This window comes from Balaenoptera physalus (assembly GCF_965194825.1).
Source record: "Balaenoptera physalus genome assembly, chromosome: 11".
Lineage (NCBI taxonomy): Eukaryota > Metazoa > Chordata > Mammalia > Artiodactyla > Balaenopteridae > Balaenoptera > Balaenoptera physalus.
The window spans coordinates 21,421,217-21,437,425 of NC_138896.1; the positions used below are offsets into that span (position 1 = coordinate 21,421,217).

Here is a 16,209-nt window from a genome sequence, read left to right on the forward strand (position 1 = left end):
ATTGAAGAGACCATCCTATCTCTACTGTGTATTCTTGGCTCCTTTGTCATAAATTAATTGACCGTATAGGCATGGGTTTATTTCTGGGCTGTCTGTTCTGTTCCATTGATTTGTGTGTCTGTTTTTATGCCAGTGTCATACTGTTTTGATTACTATAGCTTTGTAATATAGTTGAAATCAGGAAGTGTGATGCCTCTAGCTTTGTTTTCTTTCTCAAGAATTGCTTTGGCCATTCATGGTCTTTTGTGATTCCAAACAAATTTTAGGCTTGTTTGTCCTCTTTCTGTGGAAAATGTCATTGAGATTTTGATAGGGATTGCATAATGTAGATCACCTTGGGTAGTATGGCCATTTAAACAATATTAATTGGATTGGGCAGGAAGTTTTAGGGGGAGCCATGCAGAGAGAGAACTAAGAATGTAAAGACTGTTGAGTGAAGCCCCAATATTTGAATCACTAGTGTCATAAGAAAAAAGAGACCAATAGTGAGTAGTGGCATCTATTTTAAGACAATGTATGACCATTATTGTACATTGAAATATTCCTCCAAAATAATAATAATAATAAAGTGGTACAAAAAGGAAAATCCCTCATCAACTCAGTAATCATCTCAGGCTCTATACTGATGAATTAGCATATAATTCTGCTCCTTTTCTCAGCCATAGTAAAGTAAAATGTCTCTGGTAGCAAACTATCCATTGTATGGAAGTTATTTAATGAAGAACAAGCATGTTTTTGGCTTATTAGTAGCTCAATCTGAAAGTGTCAACTGACAAAGAAAATATGAAGGACTAAAAAAGCTTATTGAAAAAGCTTTGCCATGAAATAGAGAACAGTACACTCCAAGGACCAAGATGGCATTGTTAACTTTGGAAAGAATAGAGCCTGCACAATAGAATCAACTGGGAAGATTTTGAAATTAGCAATGCCTGGCCTCTTCCCAAGAGATGCTGTTTCAATTGGACTCAGAAGGGTCTGGTCCTAGAAAATATTTTTGAATCTCCTCAAAAGATTCTAATAAGTGTTTACGTTTGAGAACCATTGGGATAGAGGTGTGATAAATTGTTAAGATTTTAAAAGCCAGACATTAGGTGAATATTTCAAGCAGTCTATATTATTAATGATGAAAGAAACAGATCATTCTTTACTACCTGGTATAAAAAATAAAGCTGGGACTTCCCTGGTGGCACAGTGGTTAAGACTCCACGCTCCCAAGGCAGGGGGCCGGAGTTCGATCCCTGGTCAGGGAACTAGATCCCACATGCATGCTGCACCTAAGAGTTTGCATGCTGCAACTAAGGAACCTGCCTGCCGCAACGAAGACAGGGCCCAAATAAATAAATAAATAAAATATTTAAAAAAATAAAAAATAAATAAAGCTTATACTGGAAACAGGAACAATTAGCTTGGTGACCTAGGAAAAAATTGGAAGATAATTTCACTACTGTAATTAAAGGCAAAGGACTAAATCCCTGTGGACTAACAAGGAAAAAAAAAGGCGCTAAGAACTTGGGCCGTTTTATTTACTCAGTCAGTGCTATTGTATCTTATTGGGAAACACCACAAGGTAAGACTGGAAAATGAAGTTTAAATTACAAAATTTCTAGCACCTTCCTGGTTTCAATGAGGCAGAAATGGATGAAAACCTATACTATTTTAGCAATAAATATATTTTCTTCTTAATTTGAGATACATTAATTCATCCCATATTTAAAACTTGAGTAATATTAGTGTTGACTAGATCTTGGAGTTTTTAAAAGGATACTATGTGAATGTAAGACATTATTATGATTTGGTTGTTCCATCAATACAATGTACACTACCTTAAATTCATTCAGAGAATTTCTTCATGGATCTCATTTATAAGTTCAAGACAGTTTGTTTTCCCCTAAGAAGCGCATGTCCAAATGTGTGTAAAGCACAGTTCTGTTTGATTAAGATAGTATCTTAAAAAGGTAAGCCATTACTTTACTTTTTAGTGGCCTATACTCTAGTTTAGAGAATAAGTCATTACATAAAATAATAGGTGAAAGTAAAGATGCAAATCAATGTATGTGTTATGGATTGAACTGTGTTTCCTTAAAATGTATATGTTGAAGTCCTAAACCCCAGTACCTCAGAATGTGACCTTCTTCAGAGATACAGTCTTTACAAAGGTAATAAAATTAAAAAGAGATCACTAGGGCTGGCATTAATCCAAATGACTGGTGTACTTATAAAAAGAGGAAATTTGGAGACAGACATGAACACGGCAAGAATGCTATGTGAAGATGAAGGAAGAGATCAAGGTTATGTTTCCACAAGCCAGGGAATATCAGAGATTGCCAGCAACCACTAGAAGTTAGGTGAGAGACATGGAACTGATTCTTCCTTGTAGCCCTCAGAAGGAACCAATCTTGCTGACACATTGATCTGACACTTCTAGCCTCCAGAATTGTGAGACAATAAGTTCCTATTGTTTAGTCTACCTGATTTTTAGTACCTTGTTATGGCAGTCTAACAAACTAATACAATATGATTAAATACCAAAAGTGTGATGATAATAATAATGATTAAGATTGTTAAAGCTTATCTTTTCTGAGTTCATATTTTGGATTAAGCTTTATGCTGTGTAATTTATAAAAGTTATCTTTTGTAATCTTTGCAACAATCCTGAGAGATAGATATTAGTCTCGCTATAGAACTTAAAAAAAAAATAGAGGAAGCCTGATAGTATCACTGTTGGCAGTAGAGCAGTGATTCAAACCCAGATATGTCTGATCTCAAAACTGATGTCCCTGTGCATCACTCTGCAACAGTTTTGGTAAAGAGCAGTCGAAGAGGCCACATGACTGAATTTAGTGAGTGGGGAGCATATTATCTATTAAAATGAAGTAGAGTTCATGGGATAATGAAGTTGTTCTAGAGCTGGAATGAAGTCATGAACTGAAAATGGGGTGGCTTGGAGAACAAAACTTATTCTTCATGAGGGAAGTAATCTGAGCCAAGACCTTACATCAGAAAATGTGGTGGAGTGTTTGGGATGAAAAGTAGGGTTTGTGTTGGAAAAAAATGAGGAGAAACTTCATGAGATGGTGGAAGTAACCTCTTGTGCAATACCCTGAACCCCCCAAGAAATAGTTGCCATTTGCTTCTCTGACAGTTTGGAACTGGGGAGGCTTTTGAGGAGGAAAGTAACATAACTCAATGTTACTAAAAAAAAAAAAATTGAATATTTGAGAATATTGAATTGAATTGAGAATATTGTATGCACGGGATGGGAAGTAAAGGATTTACTATATTGGAAATTTAACAATGTTACTGGGAGAGGCAGAGGAAATTTTCAGAAGTAGCCCTGTGTTTCCAATAGGTACTAGCTTTTCTCTATATGGAATGCCATGAGAGGGTCCTCTTCGAAGGCAGGAAGATGGACTACAGCAGTGGTTCTCAAACAGTAGCCAGCATCCAAATCACCTGGAGGCTTGTTAAAACATATTTCTGATTCAGTAGGTCTGGGGTGGTGCCTGGGAATGTGCATTTCCCACAAGCTCCCAGGTGATGTTGATGCTGCTTGTTTGGGGGAATCACACTGTGAGAACCACTGCACTAGATGACCATCTTAGGTCATGCTTGTGTGATATGAAAATTCAACTGACTTCCTGCAGGCTTTTACTGTGTTCTGCAGGAGGATGGTTTTGCTGGCTTATAAGGGAAAATGCAAGTTAGGAGGGACTCTGGCATCCACAGATAAATTGACCTCTTCAGGCGTGATATGCCCTGACCATGTTCAAATTTTTATCTGTCCTCTCTATATGGTCTCTTCTCTATTTCTTATTCCTCTCAAGAATACATTTTTCCTCAAAATTTATACGAATTCAGTCATCTTCCTCAATACAGGTTTTCTTCTTTTCCTCTTTTCTCCAGGTTTCCTTTTACATATATATATGTATATGAATAATCCTCATTTAGTAAGTAGGAATAAATGTAAGCTTAGTTTCATTCTATATTCAAAAGAATTAATTAGGTATAGCCATATAGTGTTTTATGATGCTGTGTTTGTAATGACCAGTGGCACTAGAGCCCTTAATTTAAGATTGTATAGCATGAAGCATTTTGTGAGCACTTGGATATGGATTTTCTTTTGTGAGAAAAAAGCAAACTACTTCACCAAAGATTGAACTAGCACACTTTAAGATTTTGGGTGTATTACTCTGTAAAGTCCTTTGTATTACTATTTGTATAACTAAAGACAGTCAAAGGTATTTTTGAAAATTACTAAATCACAATTTTTTGGCCACTAATATTATGCATGATATAGCTTTGCAGGTGTGACAATACTGAGATTTTTAAAATCAATTATTTCTTTAAACCTTCTAGCAAATTTAAAAGATCAGTTTTTGATTAGATATTCTTATCATTGTAAATACTAGGTATTCCCAGGGATAGTGACACACACACAAGCACATACACAAACACAGGTACATTCCCCAAATTAAATCACCCTTGGGAGAGTCTGTTAAACAATGCCCTTGTATGATATTGAAAAGAGATGCCAACTGCCTTTTTGCCTTATTTCAATGTTGTCAATATTGTAACTTAACATATATCAAAAACAGTTAGTTTGAGTGAGATACAAGTTTCCTATGGAAAATTAAACTTTATTTAGTAAATCGAGTACATCCTTGAACACTCTGAATGTTAAGCTGAAGTTTCTAATGGCCACAAATATATATGTGCAGGATGAGCTGGAAACTTAAGGGTCTTCAGAAATAAAGGTTAATTAGCTTGTATAGTAACTATCAACATATAAGGATTAGGGTTGTGGATTATGAATATAAGAACAGATGCATTTGTATGAATGAGAGAGTTTTAATAACAAATTTGTATGACTGTGTGACTGAGTCATTGGAAATAAGAAAAGGAGTGAAGAATTCAAAGTTGCGATTTATGAATACTGAGATATACAGTTGAAGAATTAAGGAAGGCTATGGTTATAAATATTTGGAGAAGACAGAATATAGAAATGGGTAAGGACACTGGCAACAATGTATTGATGTCTCATGGAAGTGAGAACATATACGTGCATATACCTTTGGGTACCTGTACATATACAATAATTATAACAATACAATTTGATAGGTGCTGTTTAGAGGTGTGTTTAGAAAGTAGTGGGAGGGTTTCCAGCTCAATAGTACTGAGGAGTATATGTAGCAGTAAACAAGGACAATGATTATGAAGAGATGATCAGCAAACTAAATATTACAAGGGATAGATGGAAGGATCAAAACACATGGCTATTTGATGAACAAAACAAACCAGAGGTTGATGCAGTCGTGAGTTAAACACAAAGGTCCCACGTGAAAAGACATTAACTGAAGATCTGCTCAAAGAATGCTGTTCCAGTCAGCCCCACCACCATTCTCTCCCACCCTCGCTCCTCATGCAGAGCAGTTGGCAGCCAAGTGCATACCTGGAAGCAAAACAAATGAAACCGGTACTGCCCTGTAGGACAACAATCAAATTGACTCGGAACATTAAGAGTTCTCATAGGGGTTGGCACGCCTACATAAAGCTCTCCTCATTTAGGTATTCAGCAAGTCCCATCTTAAGGGTTAACTCCACTTACAATGCTCACATCTAATTTTCTCATTTTCAGGCTCCACTTAAGTAACCAGCTTTCACAATTCAGCTACCCCTCCAAGGTAAAATATCGGGTCTGTAAAAAATCAGTCCTGTCTTTACAAAAGCAGAGGAATTTGTGCTCCTAAAATTATAATTATGGTCTAAAATTATAAAAGTTGCATTGGAGTTAAACAATATTTAAATTGATAGACAATCATAATACAATCTCCCGAAAAGATATTCTAGTAAATGCTGTCAACAGGGACAATACTGGTTATGGAAGGGATGGTGAAGTAACACAGTCAGAGATATTAGGTATTCACATTTCTTATGAATCCAATAAAAATAGAAATAGAGTTTTAATAATGTTTTACAAATGTAGAAAGAGAGATAATAGAAGAAACAGATATGAAAAATACTATAATTATCAAACTGTATGAAGAAAATGTCAAAAGAGATGAAAGGATGTTGAAAGACAAATTCTTTTTTTAAATTATTGAAATATAGTTGAGGTACAATATTATGTTAGTTTCAGGTTGACTCCATAGTGATTTGACATTTGCATACAGTATGAAATGATCACCATGGTAAATCTTGTAACTGTCTGTCCCCATATAAAGTTAATAAATTATTATTAACTACGTTCCTAATAGTAAAGGAATAGATGGCAAATGGCAAGATTTCATTTTTTTAAATGGCTGAGTAATATTCCATTGTGTATATATACCACATCTTTATCCATTTATCTATTGGTAGACATTTCAGTTGCTTCCATCTTTGATATTGCAAATAATGCTGCAATGAATGTTGGGATGCATATACCTTTTTGAATCAGTGTTTTTGTTTTCTTTGGGTAAACATCCAGAAGTGAAATTGCTGGCTCATATGGCAGTGCTGCTTTTAATTTTTTGATGAACCTCCACGCCGCTTTTCATAGTGGCTGTACCAATGTACCATTCCACCTGCACTTGAGTTCCATTTCCCCTACATCTTCACCAACACTTGTTATTTGTTGTAAAATACATAAATTCTTAACTTTCATGTCAGGTATGGTGAATTATAAAATAGAGGAAAAAGCATATTATTATGACTGTAACCAGTGAGTGAAATAATAAATTAAAAAAAAAAACTGCCTCTAGGGAACAAGATATGACTGAGGATTTCACATTTACATGGGCATTTTATTTTAATTACAAACATTTTAACATTAAAGTTAAGACAGATAATATGGGAGAATAGTAGAAAATACTACAGATAATTGAAATAACCTGATTAATGAAAACCAAGAATTTGAAATTTGTATTCTCACTGATTAAGAAGTCTTTATATTTTTGGCAACACTCTTCCTATGTAAACTTCCCTATTTCTCTAACCATTTATTTAGAAAAATAATTTCGTATAAATATGTGAGAAGTAAAATTCTTGTCAGCTAATACTATCGTAAGTAAAAACTTATACAACTTTGACGGCCCTCCTTAAGAAAAAAAAGAATATAAAATGATGAATACAGAACTGCTAGGTTCTTGTAATGGATTTAAGCTTCAATTAAATCAATTCTCCTCTGGGTAAGGATGACAAAACATAAAGAGATTTGAGAATAAGGAAATTTTAAAATGTGCTAACTCTTTGCCTGAAAAATTTCTTGGAATGGGGCCATACTGTAGAAGCCAGAGACATTTAGACCAGGGCCAGTGAAAGCTGTCTTCAACAGCATTCTGGAGTAAAGGCATGAAACCTGTCCAATCTTTAAGCACGGTTAGGTTGAGGCAGTGGTAGGTAGCATGAGAGAACACCTTTCCTTTAATGACAAAATAAATCATGTCATGAGGTTGGCTGGGTTCCTCTTCCTTGATGTTTGAACAACATAAAAGCTGTCTCTCTTCAGTTTCTTTTAGTCTAATTTTTTGTAGCATAATTCCATATTTTCCCTAACCACAACAAGCTGGTCTTAGCTCACTCTTACACTGATAGAGATATACCAAGACATTTATTTATTTTCCCATATTAGATGCTGATTTAGGGAATTCAGCAGAACCACAGGGTATGGAATTTGGGTACTTTCCTATACCTTCTTAAAGTTTCTTCATTTTGGTGAATATGAAAAGAAATCCCCAGATAGTGCCTTTCTCCTACTGAAACATAAATGATAATTTTGGTTTTCTACTTCCTCATCTATAATTAAATCTATTCATGATGTATAAATTGCTTGCAATCATTCACCAATTATTCTGCACTGGAAATTCATCATTAATATACTTTTATAACTAGTAGTCCCGTTTGATCTCTAAGTTGGGTGTGCAAATATGTAAATGTATATGTCAGTATTTCTTGGAAATAGCAGATTATTTGTTATTTTACTTTACTATGTAGGCAATGACATGCAAAATGTTCTAATCCTCTGTTACAGAATTCACTACATACTGACATATGATAAATTTATGGATATAATCCTGTTTAATAATAGCTTATATGTTTCTTGAGAAGTCAGATGCCCTGTCCAGATGCTGTGGCTTGCACTGATATCTTGTTTAATAATCAAAACTTAATTAAAAAGTTATTTCTACTATGTAAAGGAAATAAAATGAAGCACGTAGAAATAACTTGTCAGAGGACATGCACGTTGGTAGTGGTGGAGCTTGAGTGTGATTAACGCCACCTGACTGAAAAGTCTCTGCTCATCCTTTTCCCGTCCTGACTGTATCGTGTATGTTTGTTTACCAGGGTACCACACATAGAGTGGACAGTGAATAAGTAACTGTCCCAGATATTTAACATTTATAACTTTTTGTGGTTCTAGATAAAGAAAATATTCATCATGGAATGGGTGAATCAGACATTTAGCTCTGACTTCACCTTGATGGGAATTTTTAGTCACACGCCACTCATATCTTTCTGTTCTCTCTGGTCCTGGGCCTCTTCACAGTGGCGCTCTTGGCAAACGCTGTCATGATTCTCCTCATCTACCTGGACACCCGGCTCCACACCCCCATGTACTTCCTCCTCAGCCAGCTCTCCCTCATGGACCTCATGCTCATCTGCACCACTGTACCCAAGATGGCCTGCAACTACCTCTTTGGCAGGAAGTCCATTTCTGTAGCAGGATGTGAAGCCCAGGTATTCTTCTATGTGTCCCTATTTGGCGCTGAGGGCTTCTTGTTTGCTGTCATGGCCTATGACCACTATGTTGCCATCTGCTACCCTCTTCAGTACCCTAATCTCGTGAAGTGGAAAGTCTGTGGGCTCATGGCTGCCTCTTCATGGATCCTTGGTGTCTCTGATGGGATTGTTGATGTAGTTGCTACTTTGTCCTTCTCCTGTTGCAGCTCCCGAGAAATATCCCTGTTCTTCTGTGATATCCCGGCACTCCTACGTCTCTCATGCACAGATACTTCCACATTTGAAACACCTATTTTTAGCTGTTGTGTATTAATGCTCCTCTTCCCTTTGTCACTCATCATTATCTCCTACACACATGTAATTATAATGTGTGGGTCGCATGAGTTCTGGGGAGGGTAGGCACAAGGCTTTCACCACCTGTACTTCACACCTTATTGTTGTGGGGATATATTATGGAGCAGCTACGTTCATGTATATGTGGCCCACTTCTAAGCATTCCCCAACCCAGGACAGGATGGTGTCAACCTTCTACACCATTCTCACTCCCATGCTGAATCCCCTTATATATAGCCTCTGGAACAAAGATGTGGCCAAAGGTACTAAGGAAGGGGAAATCTAGAGAATAAATTGAATAATGGTTTACAAGGACTTCTTTTCTCTCATAACTACTCTCTCTCTTGCACATTCATTTATGAAAAACAAACACATGATTTAGCAACAAATATACAGACCATTTTCCTAAGTTATTTACAGCCATCAGAGTTGATGGACTCTGGGTACACATTCAGTTAATTGGTATATTTTGCATTCACTGTATATTCATCTTGGTTTTAAGCATAAATCAATTAAAGTTCTTGAAAACTGAAAAATTATGTTAATAAACAGATATACTTCTGTTTATTGAACTAAATAGTAAATAAACTGCATTATATGCTTTTCCTTATTTTTAAAACCCAGTGTCTTGTTGAAGTGCTTATATTATGACTTATGTAATAAGTTAAATACCACACTTGTCTAATTCATTTTGTTATTAGTTCATTTTAAATAAATAGTCTAACCAGCAAGTAAGTCATGGATATTTTTTATTTACCAAAAAGCTTGTCCTATAATGAATGTTACTTATTTTGGCAGAGGAAAAAAATTTTTTTTCTTTATTCCCTCTCTCTCTCGCTCTCTTGCTTAGTTTTTGACTTCCCTGATGCACTGAGCATTTCTGTAATTGAAGATTATGTTATGGTGGAACCACTTATATTCCAGAGTTTTGGCAGTTACTACAGTAGCATTATCCTATATTCTATTTAGTTTTTATTGAGGTATAACAATTTGCAATATTATATTAGTTTCATTTGTACAATATAGTGAAAGTGATTCAAAATCTTTGTATATTATATTCCACTTATAGTTATTATAAAATATTGGCTATATTCCCTGTGCTGTACAATATATCCTTCTGGCTTATTTATTTTATACATAGTAGTTTGTACTGTTAAGCCCCTACCCTTATCTTGCCCCTCCCCACTGGTAAGCACTACCAGTTTGTTCTCTGTATCTGTGAGTCTGTTTCTTTTTTGTTATATTCACTAGTTTGTTTAATTTTTTAAGTTCCACATATAACTGATTGCATATAGTGTTTGTCTTTCTCTCTAACTTATTTCACTAAGCGTAATATCCTTCAGGTCCCTCCATGTTGTTGGAAATGGCAAAATTTCATTCTTTTTTATGGCTGACTAGTATTCCATTGTGTGTGTGTGTATATGTGTGTGTGTGTGTGTGTATATATATATATATATAAATATATATACATATATATATATATATATACCACATTTTCTTTATTCATTTGTCTGTTGATGGACACTTAGGTTGCTTCCATATCTTAGCTATTGTGAATAATGCTGCTGTGAACATTGGGGTGCATATACCTTTTCGAATTAGTGTTTTCATTTTCTTCAGATATATATCCAGAAGTGGAATTTCTGGATCATGTGGTAGTTCTTTTTTTTTTTTTTTTTATAGCAGCAGAAGTTTATTTCTCACAGTTCTGGAGGCTGGGAAGTCAAAGGTCAAGGCATGGGCAGATTTGGTGTCTGGTGAGAGCTCTTTTCATGTGGTAGTTCTATTTTTAGGTTTTTGAGGAACCGCCATACTGCATTGTAATTGGCTGCACCAATTTACATTCCCACCAACAGTGTATAGGATTTCCTTTTCGCCACAGCTCTATATAACTGACTGTTGTCTTAGTAGTGAGGTTGAACATCTTTTATAAGTTCATTACCCACTTGTGTATCTATTTCAGCGCACTGTCTTTTATATGTGTGGCATCTTTATATGGTGTATCAGAATGCTATTTACTTTCATGTACAGTATTATGCTCAAATCCAACAACAAAACTGAGTTTCTGGAGATTTTTAATCTTGAAATCATACAACCTGCAAATGATGTCAATTTTATGTCATTCTTTTAAATTATTTTAATTTTTAATTTTAATTTTTTATCTCTTTGAATCACCAGGATTTCTAGGACAATGTATGAATAGTAGTGGTAATAGTGAGTGTCTTTGCTTATTCCTGATTTTAATTAGAATATTTAAAATGTTTCACAATTAATTTTGAGGTTTTAAGTAAGATCTTCCTGGATGCCCCTCATAAGATTAAGAGGTATTTTTTTTATTGGATTGCTAAAGGTTTCTATCATTATAGAGTGTTAAATTTAGTTGAACATTTTTTTGCAAGAATTGTGATGATTGTGTTTTTTTCCATTGAATTTGATAATACAGGCTAATGTATTTATTGGTATTCTCCTCTTTATGAGATAAACCCATTCAATTATGACATTGGAAATATGTGGATATTACTACAGTGAATTTGCTAGTTAATTTATTTAGGATTTTTAAAATTATATATAATATAAAGTTCTATACCTTTGTTTCTATGATATATTTGTCCAACTTTGATATCTTGATTATTTTAGACTATGCACATTATTTCAAGCTGAAAACAATCAAGGCCCGAAAGAGTCAGGAAGGAACTTTGACCTTAAGTGCATGTGTAAGATAATGGTATCTGTATTCTATTAATCATTTGCCTCTGGAACAATTGTAAAGTAATACATTTATCTGTTAGTTTTTCCATGACTTTCTTTCAAGACATTTACATTTTTGCCTTCCTCTGATTTGGGATCAATATTTGTACCCCGACTTCCTCCATCAAAATATAGTCCATCCCAACTGACTTCGCTCCTCTTGTAACAAAAACTGACAATTGATTGATTAGATACTGACAGCCCTCCTGGCATGTTCTATTTCTCTATCATTTACTTATTTGTTTTGTCAACAAAAACATATTTAACACTTTCAAGGTTAAGGAATGGTAATTCTACATTCAAGCATTCCACAGTAAGAGGAGACCATAATTCTTAGTATTAAAGAAGATATTGGGTATTGTGCTTTGTTCTATTATGTATGTATTTTGTTCCAATAAAAAATGCTCATTTTTCATGAAAGTCCTCAAGTTGTAATTCAAGTAATACAAAGTTGACATCATTAAGGAATATATTTAGCTAGGTTTGCCTTATTGCTTCTCTTTGATTAAATTTTGAGCTTTTGTAAAACTTTGCATATTGTTCAATTTTACCACAATTATTAATTACTCCTAACTTTAAATGAGAATAGCACCTATTTTACACAAAGTCTTCAAGAAAATAAAAAAGGAGAGATCACTTTCTAACCCATTTTAGGAGGTTGATATTACCCTATTCCCAAGAGTACACAAACACAGTAAAAAAAGAAAATTCACACCCACATGAACAAACATTCAAACATCCTCAACAATTTGTTAGCAAATCAAACCCCAGATAAATTAAGAGAATTATATACCACTGTCAGGTGGAATTTTTTTCAGAAATTTACGGACAGTTTCAATAACCAAGAAGTAGTCAGTTATATCACAACTGGCTAAAGAAAAATCACATGATTATATCAATTGATGTAGAAAAAAAAACATTTGACAAAATTCAACACTCATTCATGATCAAAAACAAACAAACAAACAAAATTCTCAGCAAACTAGAAATAGCTGTGAACTTCCTCAACTGGATAAAAAGCACCTACAAAAATTCTTACAGCCGACGTGATACTATGTTGAAAGACTGAATGAAACAAAGCGTTTGGAACTATTTGTATTTTTGAATATGTTCAAGTATAGCTTTGATGAAAAACATAATTATGATAGGTTAATAGAATAGAGGTCACAATTCAGAAAAAATATAAACAAACGGTGTTTAACATAAAATATGGCAGAGGTTTGGAGAAATCTTGGTGCTTGCTTGGGAAGCACATACACTTAAATTAGAAGGATACAGAGAAGATTAGCATACCCCTTAGCAAGGATGACATGCAAGCCATGAAGTGTTCTATACTTTTGTCATATATATTTCAATTTTTTTTAAAAAAAGAAGATAGAGTGAAATTTTGGATTAGTGGTTTTGAGGCAAATTACTGTCTTTTGGAAGAAAACAAAGTTAGATCCATATATTACATCCTACACTATATCTCAAAGTAAGTCATGGCTTAAATATAATATAACTTTAAGATACTAATAGAGAAATATATTAAGAATATTATAAACTTGTTCTCGGGTAAATTAATCTAAGGACTTTCCCAAACCCAGAAGCCATTATAAATTGTCTGACTTGACTATGTGACAGTTTAGAATTTCTATAGAGTCAAAGGATCCATAAAAGAGGAGGCAGGACAAATAATTAATTAGAGGAAATATCTGCAAATATATAACAAAAGTGAAATATTAATAATCTGACAAGAGGTCCTTCAATCAATAAAAAACATCCCCAAAGAAACTATGCGGCACTTATGAAGAAGCAATCTCCCAATTTTTTAGGACAACAAATTTCATGTAAACATATAAAAATATGGGCTTCTCTCCCTTCTGATTTATGAAGTATAATTTAAAATAACTAGTTGATCACCAACTTGACAAAAATGTAAAAAGTGACTGTTTATATTCACTGTTGTTATAGAGAGGCAGTGGAGGGATGGACATTTTAACCTATTGGTAAGATTGTGTAAATTGAGTCAATACTATTGGAGTACTATTAGATAGTATTTAACATTAAAAAACTTTTATGATCCAACAAAGTTTAGGATTCTTTTGAATAAAATCACTAGCACAACAATTTAAAGATATATTCATAACATTTCATAGTAAGTCTGATTCCTAAAAAATGTACAACAAAACTCTTGAATCAACCTACTCTAATCAGATGATAACAGCTAAATAACCTATTGTATTCCTATGTCATTGACACTGTGACACTATTCTGAAGAATTAAGGGGCTCTATATGGTCTATATGGTCCTTGCTTTCCTAATTATTTTCTTTACAGCATATATTTAGTTTTGGGGAGAAATCCAATTTCTAAAATCTTATATAGAGGTTGCATTCATGTAAACCGTTTTTTAACTCAGAAACTATGAACTGATAGAAATAGAAACCGGGGTTTCACCTACCTTGGAAACCTGGAAAACATGTGGACCATTTAACTTCTCTTTTAATTTTAACCAGAGATTTCCCAAATAGAGACAATGTTTCTCACTTCTATAACCTTGACCATGTAACAATAATCTACATGTAACTTTTGCATCATAAAACATATTGTGCATTCATGAAATTTTTGACAAGTACCCAAATTAAAAAGAAGAAAAATTTCACTCAAGTCTAACCAACAAGGCAGCTACATTGGCTGCAATTCCTTGTCTTTTGACAGCATCCTAATCACTGTTGTTAAGTGTATGTTAGCTAGTACAATTATAATTCTTATTTTCCATGGTTGGGAGCCTCTCCAGAGAAATCTTACCTCTGAATCTCACAGTTGAGCTCATGACAGTTGCGTGAGGAGGTTGCAGCAAACACATGTACTCAGCGAGTTCAAAAGGTATAATTGTACCTTATATGACAAATACAAACTAAACCAGAGCCAAGATTCACAGCAAATGGGAGCCTTCACTCTCTTGGGTGAGTAAAATGAAAATTTAGGATTTGAAAAAAAGAGGCCAAAAATAAAAATTAATTAAAGCAGTAATAATGGTGGGTCAAGAATAGAAAGTGTTATTTGAGCATTGGAGGCAAGTAAGTCAGGAAGTATCAGAGCTCGAGTGAGAATGAAAACTTGAATATAATCCTCATATAATATAAACTTGATGGCTGAAAAGGAGACTAAGTTTCCTTGAGTGCGACTGCAAAAGTTTACTTTTGGGCTTCCCTGGTGGCGCAGTGGTTGAGAATCTGCCTGCTAATGCAGGGAACACGGGTTCGAGCCCTGGTCTGGGAAGATCCCACATGCGGCGGAGCGGCTGGGCCCGTGAGCCATAATTACTGAGCCTGCGCGTCTGGAGCCTGTGCTCCGCAACAAGAGAGGCCGCGATAGTGAGAGGCCCGCGCACAGCGATGAAGAGTGACCCCCACTTGCCACAACTAGTGAAAGCCCTCGCACAGAAACGAAGACCCAACATAGCCATAAATTAAAAATAAATAAATAAATAAAAATTTAAAAAAAATAAAATTTTTTTATTCCATTTGGTACTATTTTAGTGCTGTCCAATAATGCCTTACTCTATTAGGATCTGCTGGGAATGAGTCTTTAAATATGTAAGATCACATGTATGAGTAGGTATTAACAGCATGTATCTGCAGATAGACTGCCAGGGTTTACATCCTGATTCTGTCATCTACTAGTTTTATGAATTTAGGCAATATATTAACCTCACTGTATCTCAGTTTCTTCTTCTATAACATTGAAATAATCATTATACTCACCTCATAGTGTTGTTTATTATTGAATATTTATTATTCAATTTTCCTATAGTCTCATTACAGTTCTGATGACTTCAGTGGGATTTTTTTCCTGTTTGTCTTAAACATATAAGTCTTTTCTTATCTTCTTTTTTTACTTGATATATCAGTATCATACAAAGTGAATCAAGAATTGGACAGTAAACACATATTACTCTTTGGAAGATCTTAAAAGATTAAGTGGGAGGCTACCTCCCTAGTGAGTGGGAAAACGTGAGGTTTATATTTGAAAAAATGGCTCAAAATTTTTAAATATCCTCAAAATCACACTTGTAATTTCCTAGCAGGCTACTACCAATTTCCCTTTTTAAACTATCTTTTACATTTATTTTTTAAATTTCAGTTTTACTTATTTCTCAATGGAAAAACCAATGCTTGTTCTTAAATTTGTCAAATGCGAAGTGAATGAATGAATGAATGAATAGAAAAAAAAGCACTCATACTTGAACAAAGAATATGATCACCCATTAATAACATTTTGGTGAATTTTCTTCTTGTCATTCTTGATAAAGAATTTTGCTGATTTAAAACAACTTGAGAACAATTTACATATTTATTCTAAATTTATATAAATACTTAAATATATTTTCAAACTCTTAAAAAGTATGTTTTTAAAACACATAGAC

The 16,209-nt window shown here is 34.3% G+C and overlaps 1 protein-coding gene across 1 annotated transcript; it reads left to right on the forward strand.

Annotated features, from left to right (window-relative positions):
- Positions 1 to 1,374: 1,374 nt before the first annotated feature.
- Positions 1,375 to 15,201, forward strand: LOC309638680 (olfactory receptor 2M2-like). Its single transcript, XM_082414912.1, is given in 3 exon segments — positions 1,375 to 8,480; positions 8,483 to 9,084; positions 9,086 to 15,201. Coding segments are annotated over 3 exon segments (918 nt in total). The 5' UTR covers positions 1,375 to 8,416; the 3' UTR covers positions 9,338 to 15,201.
- Positions 15,202 to 16,209: the final 1,008 nt, after the last annotated feature.